The sequence below is a fragment of the Oncorhynchus kisutch genome, unplaced genomic scaffold (assembly GCF_002021735.2).
Source record: "Oncorhynchus kisutch isolate 150728-3 unplaced genomic scaffold, Okis_V2 Okis01b-Okis20b_hom, whole genome shotgun sequence".
Taxonomy (NCBI): domain Eukaryota; kingdom Metazoa; phylum Chordata; class Actinopteri; order Salmoniformes; family Salmonidae; genus Oncorhynchus; species Oncorhynchus kisutch.
In genome coordinates, this window is record NW_022261978.1 from 461,452 (window position 1) to 479,300 (window position 17,849).

A 17,849-nucleotide genomic window follows, 5' to 3' on the forward strand; every position below is an offset into this window, starting at 1 on the left:
AGGCCTGATCCTTTTTCATCTTCGTCTGTACTGTTACTTAGGGTTGCAGTATCAGTAGCTATCTTGTTTTGGCGAATGTTAGCTATTAGCTGTGTACAAGGCCAAGGGATTGTTTGAAAAAGAAACTCACATCTACTACTATGAGAGTTCCTGAAGCCTTCTACCCTGTTCTGAAAGAACTCTCTGGGTTTACCATCATGCTGTGGATGTTTGGTCAGGACGTGTCGTTTTAATAATTTGTTCGTTATGCAAGTATCATTGCTAAGCACTTCCACACACAAAACATATTGTGGGCGCTCCTTGTTATACATTTGTATCGCTGTATATGCGTTTCATGACAATTGAGCTCAGTCAGAACCTATGGCTAGCATGAGTCCATTTGATGGCGAGTGGGAATGACAAGTCAGTGGCTGACAGCGCATCATCTACTGCCTGAACGACCGCGCTGTGTCGTGTGTGTCGCGGAGTTATCTTCAAGAAAACTGCAGAAAAAGAGGTCCGGTATACCCGGAAGCACACAGGCATCTCTCACTCGCGCAGCTGCCAAACTGAGCAGAGACAGCTGCTTACTTAAGCAGAAAGCACAGATGCACTTGGCCAAATCAATAACAGTAATTAATGAAACAATTATAAATGTACACTGACACGCCGCGACCCACCATTAACAGATCCTGGTCGCGACCCATACTGTAAACAAGGCGGCCCCAAAGTGTAATGGATTTATTCAATAGTCCAGTTGGGGGCGATAATTCAAAATATTGGTTGACACACATCAATAAAGTCAACTGAAGAAGAAAAAGCGGAACAATTTCGTCTTTACAAATATTTTCCTGTACGTGAGATAATTTCCTTGTTCTCTGTAATATCGTATAGATTTGGAATCGTGACATTATCTACGGTGGAGGAAAATATGCAGGTTTCTCGACTCATACCCTGACTTTGAGAAGGGATTGAGTGACGATTCGTTTAGCAACCTTGTGACCCAGCATGACACTGTGAACAAGATTGGTCGACCGTCTGCTGGGTGAGGCGATATACGTTCATCCATTCATTACCGAATGGGGTTCCTATATTCTAATTTCTTTAAATATCTCTACCAGGAACTCTTAAATCGAGATAGCTGTGTATTTTGCTACTGCATGGCCAGTGTGAGCCAGAATACTAACTAGCCAGCCTGTTGTTCTTTCAAATGCGGTGGTCAGTGGATAAACTGGCTCTGAGTTGGACATATGTCAGAAAACGAACTAGTAGCCAGTTGTTGTTGCCCATGGTGGAATAATATCAAACCCACAGACTCCTGAAGCACATAAGTCCCACACGAACTCCCGAGTCTAGTTAGCATTTCGCTACCTAGCTAGGCTGTTTTGTGACAAAACGGATGATCTGAATCAAACACTAACGTTATCTAGCAAGCCATCCTCGGCGACAATATTATTGTGGCGCAGGAATGTCATATGTGTTTTAAGTTGAACTGGCATTGATGTTTTTGTTTACTACTGGTTTCAGATCCGAAGCAAGATAAATTGTCGCCATGTTTTGTGTTTCGTTAAGGACTCAGAGTGCCCTTCCTGCGGAAGGAAATGTCGACTCCCGGAACACTTAAAACAAAGTAACTGTACTACTAGCCAACACACGTATTTTCTAAGACAAGCGAAGAAATGCATAGTTTCAACAATGGATCCGGTAAGTCTGATTACCTTTTAACAGTATAGGCCAGATGTGCTATATAAAATGTCTAGGCCTAGTATTCATAATCTGTGATTCACCACATCCCTGCGGATGTGGTGGATGGACAAAAACGACAGTAAAACTTGTTGGAATTTGTTTTCCTTCGTCAAAGTAACTGTGTCTTACTTAATTATCTTTCCTTCCTCCTGAACAAGTGTCCACTTGTTCACCTCCACTGATTTGAAAGTTTGATGATCCATTATATGACCAGATACTCACTCTTTGATGAAAATACATCATCTTCTGTGGGGTTTATCGGCTGTTGGCATCCAACGTTATGGTGCATTAGGCCACCTACTGTACTGTGGGCCAGCGACAGGGATAAAGGAACTAAATCCTATCTGCATCTGCCAGCCCCGTTTCTCTTAAAAAAATACATATTTGCGACTGTATCTAATGATGTTCTACTCAGTATGCTTATCAAACTCAATTCCTGTACCCCGTTCTCCCTCATACTAGATCAGTCTCTTTCCCTATCATACTGCCCACACAGTATCAGTACATTCTCCACTGTCTCTGTTTCCCTATCATACTGCCCACACTGTATCAGTACATTCTCCACTGTCTCTGTTTCCTGGAGGTAATCACATCTTCCTGTTGAATGATTTCCCATCACATTTAATCACTTATTCAGCTGGCTGTGTCCTACTCTTAGCCTTGTAAGGAAAGTCTGCCCTTAGTGTCACTGTTCCACTGCTCCTGCCATCTCTGCACCACCACTGCCCATATCATTCCCTTAGCATCTGCCTTGCTCATTGGCACCTCAACCACCTGTCTATTAAGGGCAACCACATCTACTTCCTCATTCCCTTCCACCCCCACATGGGCCGGGACCCGAGCAAAGCTTATGTGGACACCCATCTGTCTCACTCGGGCATGAATTTGAATTCCCTCATGTAGTGCTCCTTGTCTGCTATGTGAGCTAAATGATTGTAGACTCATCAATGCAGCACATGAGTCAGAACATATAACTACACTGTCTGGTTTGACTTCTTCTGCCCACTGCAGTACGGCCATCAGCTCTGCCATGTACACAGCCAGGTGGTCTGTAATACGTCTCCTGACAGCCACCTCACTTTCCTGTTCAACAAAGGCTGGTCCAGTCTGACCTGTCCTTGGGTCTTTTGATCCATCTGTATTTATGGGCAAAAAATACTGATTTCCAGTTTCCAGTTGCCTTTTAAAGAACTGTCATGGATCAACCCCCTCCCTGTCTTTCTGTACTCTCTCCAACACGTGTAAATCAACTACTGGAGGTGGGAGGAGCCATGGTGGACTCACAGTGTTAGGTACCGTGGGGCTTAAGTCCCTGCCATACAATCACATCTGCCTCGCCTGGTTCTCACCCACCCATCCAAAGCTTTTATTCTGTCCACATTCATTCTCCTAACTTTTCTGTAGCTCCCCTTTTGTGGAATGAGACACCACGTTCCTGTAACTTAACCCAATAATGAATTCCCAGCGATTGCTTTCTAATATGTAATGACAAAGACAAATACTTAAAAAAAAAAATGGAAGGCAGTTGTTAACAGTCAAAGTCAAAAATGTATATCGTAGATACACCCAAATCAATCAGAGTTGTAGACTAAATTCATCAAATATTTAGATTAATAATTAACTATGATTCATATTTTTTGTGTCCAACAGGACAAAGCTATTCCGTTCCCCTCTACACTCCCGGAGTCCCCAGGTCAAACGTCTCCCGGGACCGCTTTACTGCTGGGTCTGGTTGACTGCAGGAAAACACCGGGGCAGAATGGAACTGAGAGAGGAGAAGAGAAGGAAGATGGAGATTTGATTTCATTAAGTAAGAACCATGGTGTGTAGATTAGACTACAGTCCGCTTCTGAAACGATAGCGGAGGTGCATAAAGATGGCGGCCTGCATTACTTACCACAAATGACTCATTTTGCTGAGTTCGCTGTATTCTACTTTGCTGTCCTTTACTGTTGGTATGGTCATTAGCACAGTAAACATGATCCTAATTTTAGCTTCAAGATGTCGGCAATTTGAAAAACCAAAAAAGTAGATTGTTCAATGTTCCAATAAATCAACACTATGTTGCGCACCATTGTTTCAGAACTCAGTGGATAGTGCTAAAACAATGACGTCATATCAGAATTCTGCCATCTTTATGAACTTTAGTCATTAATTGAATAATTATATATTGATGAAAATATCGGTCATTCTGCCGATTTTACATTATTATTATTTTTTTAAGTGTACCTTGGTCCAAAAATATTTTTCACCTAATTTTAACATTCTGTCATGTACATCTTAATACATGTATTTTTTTCCCATTTCAAAACATTGAATTAAAATATTACTATACCAAGTGCCTATGTGCCAAATAAAGTAACATGCTGACCACACTGCTCGCGTCACATGCACATAAATGTGGTTCAATCATTGCACCCACGCTGCTCGTGGGCGTCAGCGATCGTCAAATAGATATTGGTTCAATTTGTGACACTCAACTGCCTGCAAGTTCGGCATTTCCCATCTCCTCGTTGGTTTTTAGTAGCCCACGTGGGTGATTGAAAGATGAATTTAGGTCCACACTCCGGTAGGTTGTAGTAATGTTGTAAACTTGGTTGCCAACCGCCATATAAAGTCCAAAGAAGAAAAAGAAGCCTCGAGGAAGGATGAGAGATGACGAGAAACTAATTGACAAAAAAAAGTAGAACCAGCTCACCTGCCTATACTCTGATTTTACTGTTAATGTTCAATGTTTCTTTTTTCTTTAAAAGGAATAGTTAAACCATATTAAAACGAGAGTTCAGTTCATGTAACAGGTTTGACCTTAAAATGAGGGTCATTAATCACATTGATAATAATCTCCAAAAAGGACTTTGTCAAAGCAACAAAATAACTAGTGCTCCTACAATGAGTGTGTTTACATGCACACATCATTTGACATTAAACTAGTTATGGCAGTTGGCCCGAGTTTGGCAATAGTCGTGTAAATATCTTAATTGGCTTAAGGTCATAATCGAGGTAAGCATACGCCTTTTAAAAACACCTGGTTTTCTGAGCAATCTTGAATTCATTAGGACATGTAAAGGCCTTCATCAGATTCATAGAGGCATATTTAATCTGCATGTGCTAGCACGAGCAGCGCACGTGGCATTATTTTCTGCGAGTTCACTGTCGTGACATGACTATTAATGTGTTGACTGCTATTTTATCATAACAATTAACTATGTTTAATCATTGTGATTTAAATTAATCATGTAACAATTAACTCAGTAGTAACTTGGGGGAGAAGTTATTTAACGAGTTACTATCTCCCGACTAAACTCTATAGATATAAATATCTCTTACCTCAATCACAGTCAATTATTAAGTCTTACCTCATCAGTTTCATTCTGAATTCAGTGATACACAAATTGGCTAATTTATTTACTAACTACCACATAGAAATACATACTCACACAATATAGGTTGAATTGATTACTAACATCATGCAAGGAAAAGTCCCTAGTTGACTAACCCGATATGACGGCTTGTCACACAATGAATGGAAGGGGCAAGATAAAGAGAGTGGGAGAGACCAAGAGTGTGGGCTGGTATATACATGTGGAAGCTATGCTCATGAGAATGAATACTTTGCACATGAATAACTGCTCATTCGAAAATAATTGCAACGTATATATTTACACTTGTATGTCTTGGTCATCTCTCTGTTGAAAACACACGGTCCGTCTATATGGGGAGTAGTTCGATTGAAGTCTCTGGTTGTCCACCAGAGGTCACAGTGTCCTTAGTTATAGTTGTAGGCTTCTTTGTTCTGGAAATGTGTTTTCGAATGGATACATCAGATACAGAAATGTTCTTCCCCCCTCGGCTTCAATAGACTGGATCCTTCAATAGCGTTGGTCCTCGGTCGAGTTTACTACACTAAAGTACTTAAACAGCTGCAGACTGAATGTTCCGACGTTGTCTTTGTTACCATTTTCTGGTCTTGTAGAGTCTTACCATTTGTGATGTCCAGCTCAACACTGTCCGTATACTGGTCTCAATGGTTGATTATTCAAGGTACAGCTATGACCACTCTCCACACCGGCAGCAACCCCGGCATGTTTTGGTCTCTTTTTAAATTGCAACCATTTCAACGTGTTTCATCGCTCCACATTGTCTGGTCTAATGTACATTTTGTTAGGAGTCCTTTTATGCACTCGCATTGGAGTGTGGTTCCATCACGTTGCCACAATGTCTGCTCACGTGGGCGTGGTTACAGACTTGGCAAAGTTTATATGGGAACAATTATCTCATTTAGAAGGCTAAAATCGCATTTCACCTTCTCACAAATAGTTTAATATTTAATCATAAGTTTTACTACATTTAGATGTAAACCTGACCCATTGAATGCGTACACATTCAGAGATACAGGTACAGTTGAAGTCAGAAGTTTACAAACACTTTGGGTCATGCACAAAGTAGATGTCCTAAGTCATTTTTCCAACAATTGTTTACAGACAGATTGTTTCACTTATAATTCACTGTATCACAATTCAGAATGTGAGAATGCTGTTCATCGACTACAGCTCGGCATTTAACACCATAGTACCCTCCAAGCTCGAGACCCTGGGTCTCGACCCCCGCCCTGTGCAACTGGGTACTGGACTTCCTGACGGGCCGTCCCCAGGTGGTGAGGGTAGGCAACATCTCCACCCCGCTGATCCTCAACACTGGGGCCCCGCAAGGGTGCGTTCTGAGCCCTCTCCTGTACTCCCTGTTCACCCACGACTGCGTGGCCACGCACGCGTCCAACTCAATCATCAAGTTTGCGGACGACACAACAGTGGTAGGCTTGATTGCCAACAACGACGAGACGGCCTACAGGGAGGAGGTGAGGGCCCTCGGAGTGTGGTGTCAGGAGATGAGGAGATGATTGTGGACTTCAGGAAACAGCAGAGGGAACACCCCCCTATCCACATCGATGGAACAGTAGTGGAGAGGGTAGCAAGTTTTAAGTTCCTCGGCATACACATCACAGACAAACTGAATGGGTCCACCCACACAGACGGCATCGTGAAGAAGGCGCAGCAGCGCCTCTTCAACCTCAGGAGGCTGAAGAAATTTGGCTTGTCACCAAAAGCACTCACAAACTTCTACAGATGCACAATCGAGAGCATCCTGGTGGGCTATATCACCGCCTGGTATGGCAACTGCTCCGCCCACAACCGTAAGGCTCTCCAGAGGGTAGTGAGGTCTGCACAACGCATCACCGGGGGCAAACTACCTGCCCTCCAGGACACCTACACCACCCGATGTTACAGGAAGGCCATAAAGATCATCAAGGACAACAACCACCCGAGCCACTGCCTGTTCACCCCGCTATCATCCAGAAGGCGAGGTCAGTACAGGTGCATCAAAGCTGGGACCGAGAAGCTGTTTTTCAGTCTCTATCTCAAGGCCATCAGACTGTTAAACAGCCACCACTAACATTGAGTGGCTGCTGCCAACACACTGACACTGACACTGACTCAACTCCAGCCACTTTAATAATGGGAATTGATGGGAAATTATGTAAAATATATCACTAGCCACTTTAAACAATGCTACCTAATATAATGTTTACATACCCTACATTATTCATCTCATATGTATACGTATATACTGTACTCTATATCATCTACTGCATCCTTATGTAATACATGTATCACTAGCCACTTTAACTATGCCACTTTGTTTACATACTCATCTCATGTGTATATATACTGTACTCGATACCATCTACTGTATCTTGCCTATGCCACTCTGTACCATCACTCATTGATATATCTTTATGTACATATTCTTTATCCCCCTACACTTGTGTGTATAAGACAGTAGTTTTGGAATTGTTAGTTAGATTACTTGTTGGTTATTACTGCATTGTCGGAACTAGAAGCACAAGCATTTCGCTACACTCGCATTAACATCTGCTAACCATGTGTATGTGACAAATAAAATTTGATCTGATTTGAATTCCGATGGGCCACAGGTTTACATACAACAATCCAACAATTGTTTACAGACAGATTATTTCATTTATAAATCATTGTATCACAATTCCAGTGGGTCAGAAGTTTACAAACACTAAGTTGACTGTGCCTTTAAACAGCTTGGAAAATTCCAGAAAATGATGTCATGGCTTTAGAAGCTTCTGATAGGCTAATTGACATCATTTGAGTAAATTGAAGGTGTACCTGTGGATGTATTTCAAGGCCTACTTTCAAACTCAGTGCCTCTTTGCTTGACATCATCGGGGGGGAAAAAGAAATCCGTCAAGATTTCAAAGAAAATTGTAGACCTCCACGAGTCTGGTTCATCCTTGGGAGCAATTTCCAAACGCCTGAAGGTACCACGTTCATCTGTACAAACAATAGTATGTAAGTATAAACACCATGGAACCATGCAGCCGTCATACCGCTGAGGAAGGAGACACATTCTGTCTCCTAGAGATGAACGTACTTTGGAGCGAAAAGTGCAAATCAATCTCAGAACAACAGCAAAGGACCTTGTGAAGATGCTGGAGGAAACCGGTACCAAGTATCTATATCCACAGTAAAACAAGTCCTATATCAACATAACCGCTCAGCAAGGAAGAAGCCACTGCTGCAAAACCGCATAAAAAAATCCAGACTCTGGGGACAAAGGGTGTACTTTTTGGAGAAATGTCCTCTGGTCTGAGGAAACAAAAATAGAACTGTTTGGCCATAAAGACCATCTTATGTTTGGAGTAAAAAGGGGAGAGGCTTGCAAGCCGAAGAACACCATCCCAATTGTGAAGCTCGGGGGTGGCAGCATAATGTTTTGGGGTGCTTTGCTGCAGGAGGGACTGGTGCACTTCACAAAATTGATGGCTTCATGAGAAAGGAAAATTATGTGGATATATTGAAGCAAGACATCAGTTAAGTTAAAGCTTGGTTGGAAATGGGTCTTCCAAATGGACAATGACCCCAAGCATACTTCCAAAGTTTTGGCAAAATGGCTTAAGGACAACAAAGTCAAGGTATTGGAGTGGCCAACACAAAGCCCTGACCTCAATCTTATTGAACATTTGTGGGCAGAACTAGGAAAAAGCATGTGTGAGCAAGGAGGACTGCAAATCTGAATTCACTCAACTTATTGTGGAAGGCTACCCAAAATGTTAAACAATTTAAAGGCAATGCTACCAAATACGAATTGAGTGTATGTATACTTCTGACCAACTGACAATGTGATGAAAGAAATTAAAGCTGAAATAAATCATTCTCTCTACTATTATTCTGACATTTCACATTCTTAAAATAAAGTGGTGATCCTAACTGATCTATGACAGGGAATTTTTACTTGGATTAAATGTCAGGAATTGTGAAAAACTGAGTTTAAATGTGTTTGGGTAAGGTGTATGTAAACTTCAGACTTCAACTGTATTTAGTTATACGCAAAACAACTGTTGACATGATTATTGTTTGAATCCCCACCAACCATTTCCCACATTCTTTATGGGAGAAATATTGTTTCATTATCCACTTTTGGATGTTGGCGTTTTGGCGGCAAATTCTCTCTCTACACGCAAAGGATTTTTGACTTCTCGATACTGCCGCACACGAGAGAGAGAGTTTACGACCGGTTGTTAAAGTCCTAGAAACCCCCCCCCCCCCTTCCTCTCGGGGGGGCACTCTTTGATCATCAACCAGGAGGGAAAGTCATGACAGCAGTGAGTTAGGGAAACGGAAAGTATCAATCTTAGAAATAGTTTTCACATAATTTCATGTCTGAATTTCAGAATCAAATATGCTAATCCAATAACAAATAACATGGTCGCACGCAATTTTCTGCATTTATCAAAGTCCCATTGGTTAACCTGCTATTCATTATCTTTGTTTCACAGCGGACAGCCCTAACCGTTGCTCTCTCAGTGGGAGGGGCTTATCATCTGGGGAGCCTCAACAACAACATGATGCTGACAAGATGTTTCTCCAGAAGAGTCTCTCCAGATCAGAACATCTTAGTAAACACCAGCAGAAACTTACAGGGAAGAAACCTCACCACCGCTGCTTTGACTGTGGGAAGAGTTTTGCTAAACAGACAGAATTGATCATTCACCAGCGGATTCACACTGGGGAGAGGCCTTATAGCTGTGATCAGTGTGGGAAGAGCTTCAATCAATCAGGACACCTGACTACACACCAACGCATACACACAGGAGAGAAGCCTTATAGCTGTGATTGGTGTGGGAAGGGCTTCAATCAATCAGGAGCACTGACTACACACCAACGCATACACACAGGAGAGAAGCCTTATAGCTGTTATCATTGTGGGAAGAGCTTCAGGATGTCAGGAGATCTGACTGCACACCAGCACATACACACAGGACAGAAGCCTTATAGCTGTGATCAGTGTGGGCAGAACTTCAATCGTTCAGGACAACTGACTACACACCAGCGCATACACACAGGAGAGAGGCCTTATGGCTGTGTTCAGTGTGGGAAGAGCTTCAATCGTTCAGGACACCTGACTACACACCAGCGCATACACACAGGAGAGAAGCCTTATAGCTGTGATCAGTGTGGGAAGAGCTTCAATCATTCAGGATCCCTAATTACACACCAGCGCATACACACAGGAGAGAAGCCTTATAGCTGTGATCAGTGTGGGAAGAGCTTCATTCTTTCAGGATCCCTAATTACACACCAGCGCATACACACAGGAGAGAGGCCTTATGGCTGTGATCAGTGTGGGAAAAGCTTCAATCATTCAGGACACCTGACTACACACCAACGCATACACACAGGAGAGAAGCCTTATAGCTGTGATCAGTGTGGGAAGAGCTTTAATCATTCAGGAACCCTGAGCGAACACCAACGCACACACACAGGAGAGAAGCCTTATAGCTGTGATCAGTGTGGGAAGAGCTTCAATCAATCAGGACACCTGACTATACACCAACGCTTACACACAGGAGAGAAGCCTTATAGCTGTGATCAGTGTGGGAAGAGCTTCAATCAATCAGGAGACCTAACTGCACACCAGCGCATACACACAGGCGAGAAGCCTTACAGCTGTGATCAGTGTGGGAAGAGCTTCAATCGTTCAGGAAACCTGACTGCACACCAGCGCATACACACAGGAGAGAAGCCTTATCGTTGTGATCAGTGTGGGAAGAGTTTCAATCATTCAGGAGCCCTGATTACACACCAGCGCATACACACAGGGGAGAAGCCTTATAGTTGTGATCAGTGTGGGAAGAGCTTCAATCGTTCAGGATACCTGACTATACACCAGCGCATACACACAGGCGAGAAACCTTATAACTGTGATCAGTGTGGGAAGAGCTTCAGGAATTTAGGACACCTGACTATACACCAGCGCATACACACAGGAGAGAGGCCTTATAGCTGTGATCAATGTGGAATGAGTTTTGCTCGAGATTTCACCCTGACCAAACACCATCTCACACACACTGGAGAGAAACCTTATAGCTGTGATCAGTGTGGGAAGAGTTTCAGGACATCAGAACACCTGACTAAACACCAACGCATACACACAGGAGAGAAGCCTTATAGCTGTGATCAGTGTGAGAAGAGTTTTTCTCAAGATTCCAGCCTGACTACACACCAGCTCACACACACTGGAGAGAAACCTTACTCTTGTCTATGTGGAAAGAGCTTTGCTTATTCAGGGTCATTGAAAAAACACCAGAAAGCTCAAACATGTTTTCTTTCATCTCCCTCTTCTCTGGCACCGGTTCCAGATCCCTAAAAGTTTAATAGAGAACATCTGTGAAGAGTCATCCAACTCCCATTCTCTAACTGTTTAAGTCTGATTACCATGGTAACGTGTAGATAATATGCAGCTCTGGATCCATATGTGTCAAGCGTCTCGGAGTAGGAGTGCCGTGTGTGGGGTGGGGGGGGTTCAGAGCTGTATCTTATTTAATTAATTCCTATTCATTAAATAACTTTTATGTAGAATAATATTTCAACAATACCAGGTGTGTATTCATGTGTGGGGCAAATGTTGTCTGAAGAGAAATTGTTCATCTTGTCTTATACAATCATTGGTTCCTGTAGATGCTAGGTAGATAAGTGAGGAGGGAGATGGTCATGAACCCTCAGACCTTTTGGCAGAATGACCAGAAGAGGTTGTATAAGTTAAGATAGATGACGCCAGTCACATGCATGAACCAAATGTTAATGATGAATTCATGATGAATAATGTAAATCATGCAAATATAACTTGTCTGTGTTAGCAGTATATAAGAGAACTAACGGGACTGCCCCGAAAGAGCTCCTGACCGATGTGTACTCTGGTGCATTATGTTTGTTGCAATCTCTCCAGCTTGCTGATAATAAATAATTATTCATTAAAGTTTGACTGAGTTCCTGGTAGTAATTTCCACGATACATGTATTCAATACAAAAACACATTAAATCCTTTATCTTATGGGAAGGAGATGTCCCACTGCATGAGGACAATGGTCACACCATTCATGTGTGGGGTTGCTTCTCAGCCAAGGGAGTGGACTCACTCACAATTTTGCCTAAGAACACAGCCATGAGTAAAGAATGGTACCAACATATCCTCTGAGAGCAACTTCTCCCAACCATCCAGGGAACAGTTTGGTGACGAACAATGCCTTTTCCAGCATGATCCTGGAGCACCTTGCCTTAAGGAAAAGTGGCTCGGGGAACAAAACATCGATATTTTGGGTCCATGGCCAGGAAACTCACCAGACCTTAATCCCATTGAGAACTTGTGATCAATCCTCAAGAGGCGGGTGGACAAACAAAACCCCACAAATTCTGACAAACTCCAAGCATTGATTATGCAAGAATGGGCTGCCATCAGTCAGGATGTGGCCCAGAAGTTAATTGACAGCATGCCAGGGCGGATTGCAGAGGTCCTGAAAAAGAAGGGCCAATACTGCAAATATTGACTCTTTGCATCAACTTCATGTAACTGTCAATAAAAGCCTTTGACACTTATGAAATGCTTGTAATTATACTTCAGTATTCCATAGTAACATCTGACAAAAATATCTAAAGGCACTGAAGCAGCAAACTTTGTGGAAATTAATATTTGTGTCATTCTCAAAACCTTTGGCCACGACTCTATGTAAAAACTGCATCCAGAAGCCATGGATTACAGGCAACATCTGCACTGAACAAAAGGGTGGAGCTGCCGCTTTCAAGGAGCGAGACTCTAACCCGGAAGCTTATAAGAAATCCCGCTATGCCCTCTGATGAACCATCAAACAGGCAAAGCATCAATACAGGACTAAGATCGAATCGTACTACTCCGGCTCTGATGCTCATCGGATGTGTCAGGGCTTGAAAACTATTACGGACTACAAAGGGAAACCCAGCCGCGAACTGCCCTGTGACTTGAGCGTACCAGACGAGCTAAATGCCTTTTATGCTCGCTTTGAGGCAAGCAACACTGAAGCATGCATGAGAGCACATGTTGTTCCAGATGACCGTGTGATCACGCTCTCCGTAGCCAATTTGAGCAAGACCTTTAAACAGGTCAACATTCACAAAGCTGCTGGGCCAGACGGATTAGCAAGATGTGTACTCAAAGCGTGTGGGGACAATCTGGCAAGTGACTTCAGTGACATTTTCAATCTCTCCCTGACCGAGTCTGTAATACCTACATGTCTCAAACAGACACGCATAGTCCCTGTGCCCAAGAAAGGTAACCTGCCTAAATGATTACCACCCTGTAGTACTCACGCCGGTAGCCATGAAGTGCTTTGAAAGGCTAGTCATGGCTCACATCAACACCATCATGCCAGAAATCCTAGACCCACTCCAATTCGCATACCGCCCCAACAGATCCCCAAATGATGCAATCTCAATCGCATTCCACACTGCCCTTTTCCACCTGGACAAAATGAACACCTATGTGAGAATGCTGTTCATTGACTATAGCTCAGCGTTCATCATCATAGTGCCCACAAAGCTCATCACTAAGCTAATCACCCTGGGACTGGGCACCTCTCTCAGCAACTGGATCCTGGACATCCTGACGGGCTGCCCCCATGTGGTAATGGTAGGCAACAACACATCTGCCACGCTGATCCTCAACACTGGGGCCCCTCAGGGGTGCGTGCTTAGTCCCCTCCTGTACTCTGTTCACCCACGACTGTGTGGCCAAGCACGACTCCAACATCATCATTAAGTTTTCTGACGATACAACAGTGGTAGGCCTGATCACCGACAATGAAGAGACAGCCTATATGGAGGTCAGAGACCTGGCAGTGTGGTGCCAGGACAACAACCTCTCCCTCAATGTGAGAAAGAGGAAGGAGCTGATCGGGGACTATAGGAAAAGAAGGGCTGAACAGGCCCCCATTAACATCGACAGTGCTGAAGTGGAGCGGGTCGAGAATTTCAAGTTCCTTGGTGTCCACATCACCAACAAACTATCATGGTCCAAACACACCAAGACCGTTGTGAAGAGGGCACGACAAAACCTTTTCCCCCTCACAACACTGAAAAGATTTGGCATGGGTCCCCAGATCCTCAAAAAGTTTTACAACAATTAATCAAATGGCCACCCAGACTATTTACATTGACCCCCCCCCCCCCTCCTGTTTTTACACTGCTGCTACTCGCTGTTTATTATCTATGCATAGTCACTTTACAAATGACCTCAACTAACCTGTACCCCCGCACATTGACTCAGTACCGGTGTCCCTTGTATATAGCCTCGTTATTATTATTTACATTTCTTGTTACTTTTTTTTACATTAGTTTATTTAGTAAATATTTTCTTAACTCTTTCTTGAATTGCATTGTTGGTAAGCATTTTACTGTAAGGTGTTGTATTCTGCGGATGTGACAAATACCATTTGATTTGAGTTAGGCAGGTTAGGATAATTAACGTGTCAGGTTAGGATACCTAACCTAGCAGGTTAGGAAAAGAGGTAGGCTTAGTTAAAATGCTACAAGGAAGCAGCAAGCAGTCACTTTAAACAGTCTTTGGTGGCAACCAATCTGCCAAATTAGCGGTTAGGATTCAATACACCCACTGATGTTGAGCCTCCCACTTGTTTCAGAACGCCCACTTCCAGACACAGTCCACGTATGCAGTTACCCATGACTCTGTGTGTGTCTCTCTCCAACAGAGAGTCCGCCTGATCCTAACAGTGACACATACACCGCTCTGAGCATGAGGACCAGGTCACCAGAGTACGACCCCACAGCAAGTCCCTTGTGATGTAGGGAGTGAGTGACAAAGGGGCAGAGGAATCTGACACTGACCTGTAGCACCACCTGTACTCTGACAACTCCACCTACATCTGGTACACCAACTCAAAGGGACCTGTAGCACCACCTGAACTCTGACAACTCCACCTACATCTGGTACACCAACTCAAAGGGACCTGTAGCACCACCTGTACTCTGACAACTCCACCTACATCTGGTACACCAACTCAAAGGGACCTGTAGCACCACCTGTACTCTGACAACTCCACCTACATCTGGTACACCAACTCAAAGGGACCTGTAGCACCACCTGTACTCTGACAACTCCACCTACATCTGTTACACCAACTCAAAGGGACCTGTAGCACCACCTGTACTCTGACAACTCCACCTACATCTGGTACACCAACTCAAAGGGATCTGTAGCACCACCTGTACTCTGACAACTCCACCTACATCTGGTACACCAACTCAAAGGGACCTGTAGCACCACCTGCACTCTGACAACTCCACCTACATCTGGTACACCAACTCAAAGTGACCTGTAGCACCACCTGTACTCTGACAACTCCACCTACATCTGGTACACTACCTCAAAGTGACCTGTAGCACCACCTGTACTCTGACAACTCCACCTACATCTGGTACACCAACTCAAAGTGACCTGTAGCACCACCTGTACTCTGACAACTCCACCTACATCTGGTACACAAACTCAAAGTGACCTGTAGCACCACCTGTACTCTGACAACTCCACCTACATCTGGTACACCAACTCAAAGTGACCTGTAGCACCACCTGTACTCTGACAACTCCACCTACATCTGGTACACCAACTCAAAGGGACCTGTAGCACCACCTGTACTCTGACAACTCCACCTACATCTGGTACACCAACTCAAAGGGACCTGTAGCACCACCTGTACTCTGACAACTCCACCTACATCTGGTACACCAACTCAAAGGGACCTGTAGCACCACCTGTACTCTGACAACTCCACCTACATCTGGTACACTACCTCAAAGTGACCTGTAGCACCACCTGTACTCTGACAACTCCACCTACATCTGGTACACCAACTCAAAGTGACCTGTAGCACCACCTGTACTCTGACAACTCCACCTACATCTGGTACACCAACTCAAAGGGACCTGTAGCACCACCTGTACTCTGACAACTCCACCTACATCTGGTACACCAACTCAAAGGGACCTGTAGCACCACCTGCACTCTGACAACTCCACCTACATCTGGTACACCAACTCAAAGTGACCTGTAGCACCACCTGCACTCTGACAACTCCACCTACATCTGGTACACCAACTCAAAGGGACCTGTAGCACCACCTGAACTCTGACAACTCCACCTACATCTGGTACACCAACTCAAAGTGACCTGTAGCACCACCTGTACTCTGACAACTCCACCTACATCTGGTACACCAACTCAAAGGGACCTGTAGCACCACCTGAACTCTGACAACTCCACCTACATCTGGTACACCAACTCAAAGGGACCTGTAGCACCACCTGCACTCTGACAACTCCACCTACATCTGGTACACCAACTCAAAGTGACCTGTAGCACCACCTGTACTCTGACAACTCCACCTACATCTGGTACACCAACTCAAAGGGACCTGTAGCACCACCTGAACTCTGACAACTCCACCTACATCTGGTACACCAACTCAAAGTGACCTGTAGCACCACCTGTACTCTGACAACTCCACCTACATCTGGTACACCAACTCAAAGGGACCTGTAGCACCACCTGCACTCTGACAACTCCACCTACATCTGGTACACCAACTCAAAGGGACCTGTAGCACCACCTGAACTCTGACAACTCCACCTACATCTGGTACACCAACTCAAAGTGACCTGTAGCACCACCTGTACTCTGACAACTCCACCTACATCTGGTACACCAACTCAAAGGGACCTGTAGCACCACCTGAACTCTGACAACTCCACCTACATCTGGTACACCAACTCAAAGGGACCTGTAGCACCACCTGCACTCTGACAACTCCACCTACATCTGGTACACCAACTCAAAGGGACCTGTAGCACCACCTGCACTCTGACAACTCCACCTACATCTGGTACACCAACTCAAAGGGACCTGTAGCACCACCTGTACTCTGACAACTCCACCTACATCTGGTACACCAACTCAAAGGGACCTGTAGCACCACCTGTACTCTGACAACTCCACCTACATCTGGTACACCAACTCAAAGGGACCTGTAGCACCACCTGTACTCTGACAACTCCACCTACATCTAGTACACCAACTCAAAGGGACCTGTAGCACCACCTGTACTCTGACAACTCCACCTACATCTGGTACACCAACTCAAAGGGACCTGTATCACCACCTGTACTCTGACAACTCCACCTACATCTGGTACACCAACTCAAAGGGACCTGTAGCACCACCTGTACTCTGACAACTCCACCTACATCTGGTACACCAACTCAAAGGGACCTGTAGCACCACCTGTACTCTGACAACTCCACCTACATCTGGTACACCAACTCAAAGTGACCTGTAGCACCACCTGTACTCTTGACAACTCCACCTACATCTGGTACACCAACTCAAAGTGACCTGTAGCACCACCTGTACTCTGACAACTCCACCTACATCTGGTACACCAACTCAAAGTGACCTGTAGCACCACCTGTACTCTGACAACTCCACCTACATCTGGTACACCAACTCAAAGGGACCTGTAGCACCACCTGTACTCTGACAACTCCACCTACATCTGGTACACCAACTCAAAGGGACCTGTAGCACCACCTGCACTCTGACAACTCCACCTACATCTGGTACACCAACTCAAAGGGACCTGTAGCACCACCTGTACTCTGACAACTCCACCTACATCTAGTACACCAACTCAAAGGGACCTGTAGCACCAC

General features: G+C 44.4%; 1 protein-coding gene across 4 annotated transcripts; it reads left to right on the plus strand.

The window, feature by feature from the left end:
• The first annotated feature begins 708 nt into the window (after window positions 1-708).
• Window positions 709-12,075, plus strand: LOC109876519 (zinc finger protein 883-like). Of its 4 annotated transcripts, none has more exons than XM_031811241.1 (4): window positions 709-832; window positions 1,507-1,683; window positions 3,376-3,535; window positions 9,593-12,075. In XM_031811241.1, exons 2-4 carry the CDS (start codon window positions 1,675-1,677, stop codon window positions 11,461-11,463), a joined length of 2,040 nt encoding a protein of 679 aa, XP_031667101.1. In that variant the 5' UTR covers window positions 709-832; window positions 1,507-1,674; the 3' UTR covers window positions 11,464-12,075. The 4 variants fall into 4 exon arrangements, 3 of the variants coding, with proteins under 3 accessions (XP_031667101.1, XP_031667102.1, XP_031667100.1); XM_031811242.1 differs by having other exon boundaries at window positions 727-832; window positions 1,552-1,683; XM_031811240.1 differs by having other exon boundaries at window positions 750-1,024.
• The last annotated feature ends 5,774 nt before the right edge of the window (window positions 12,076-17,849 follow it).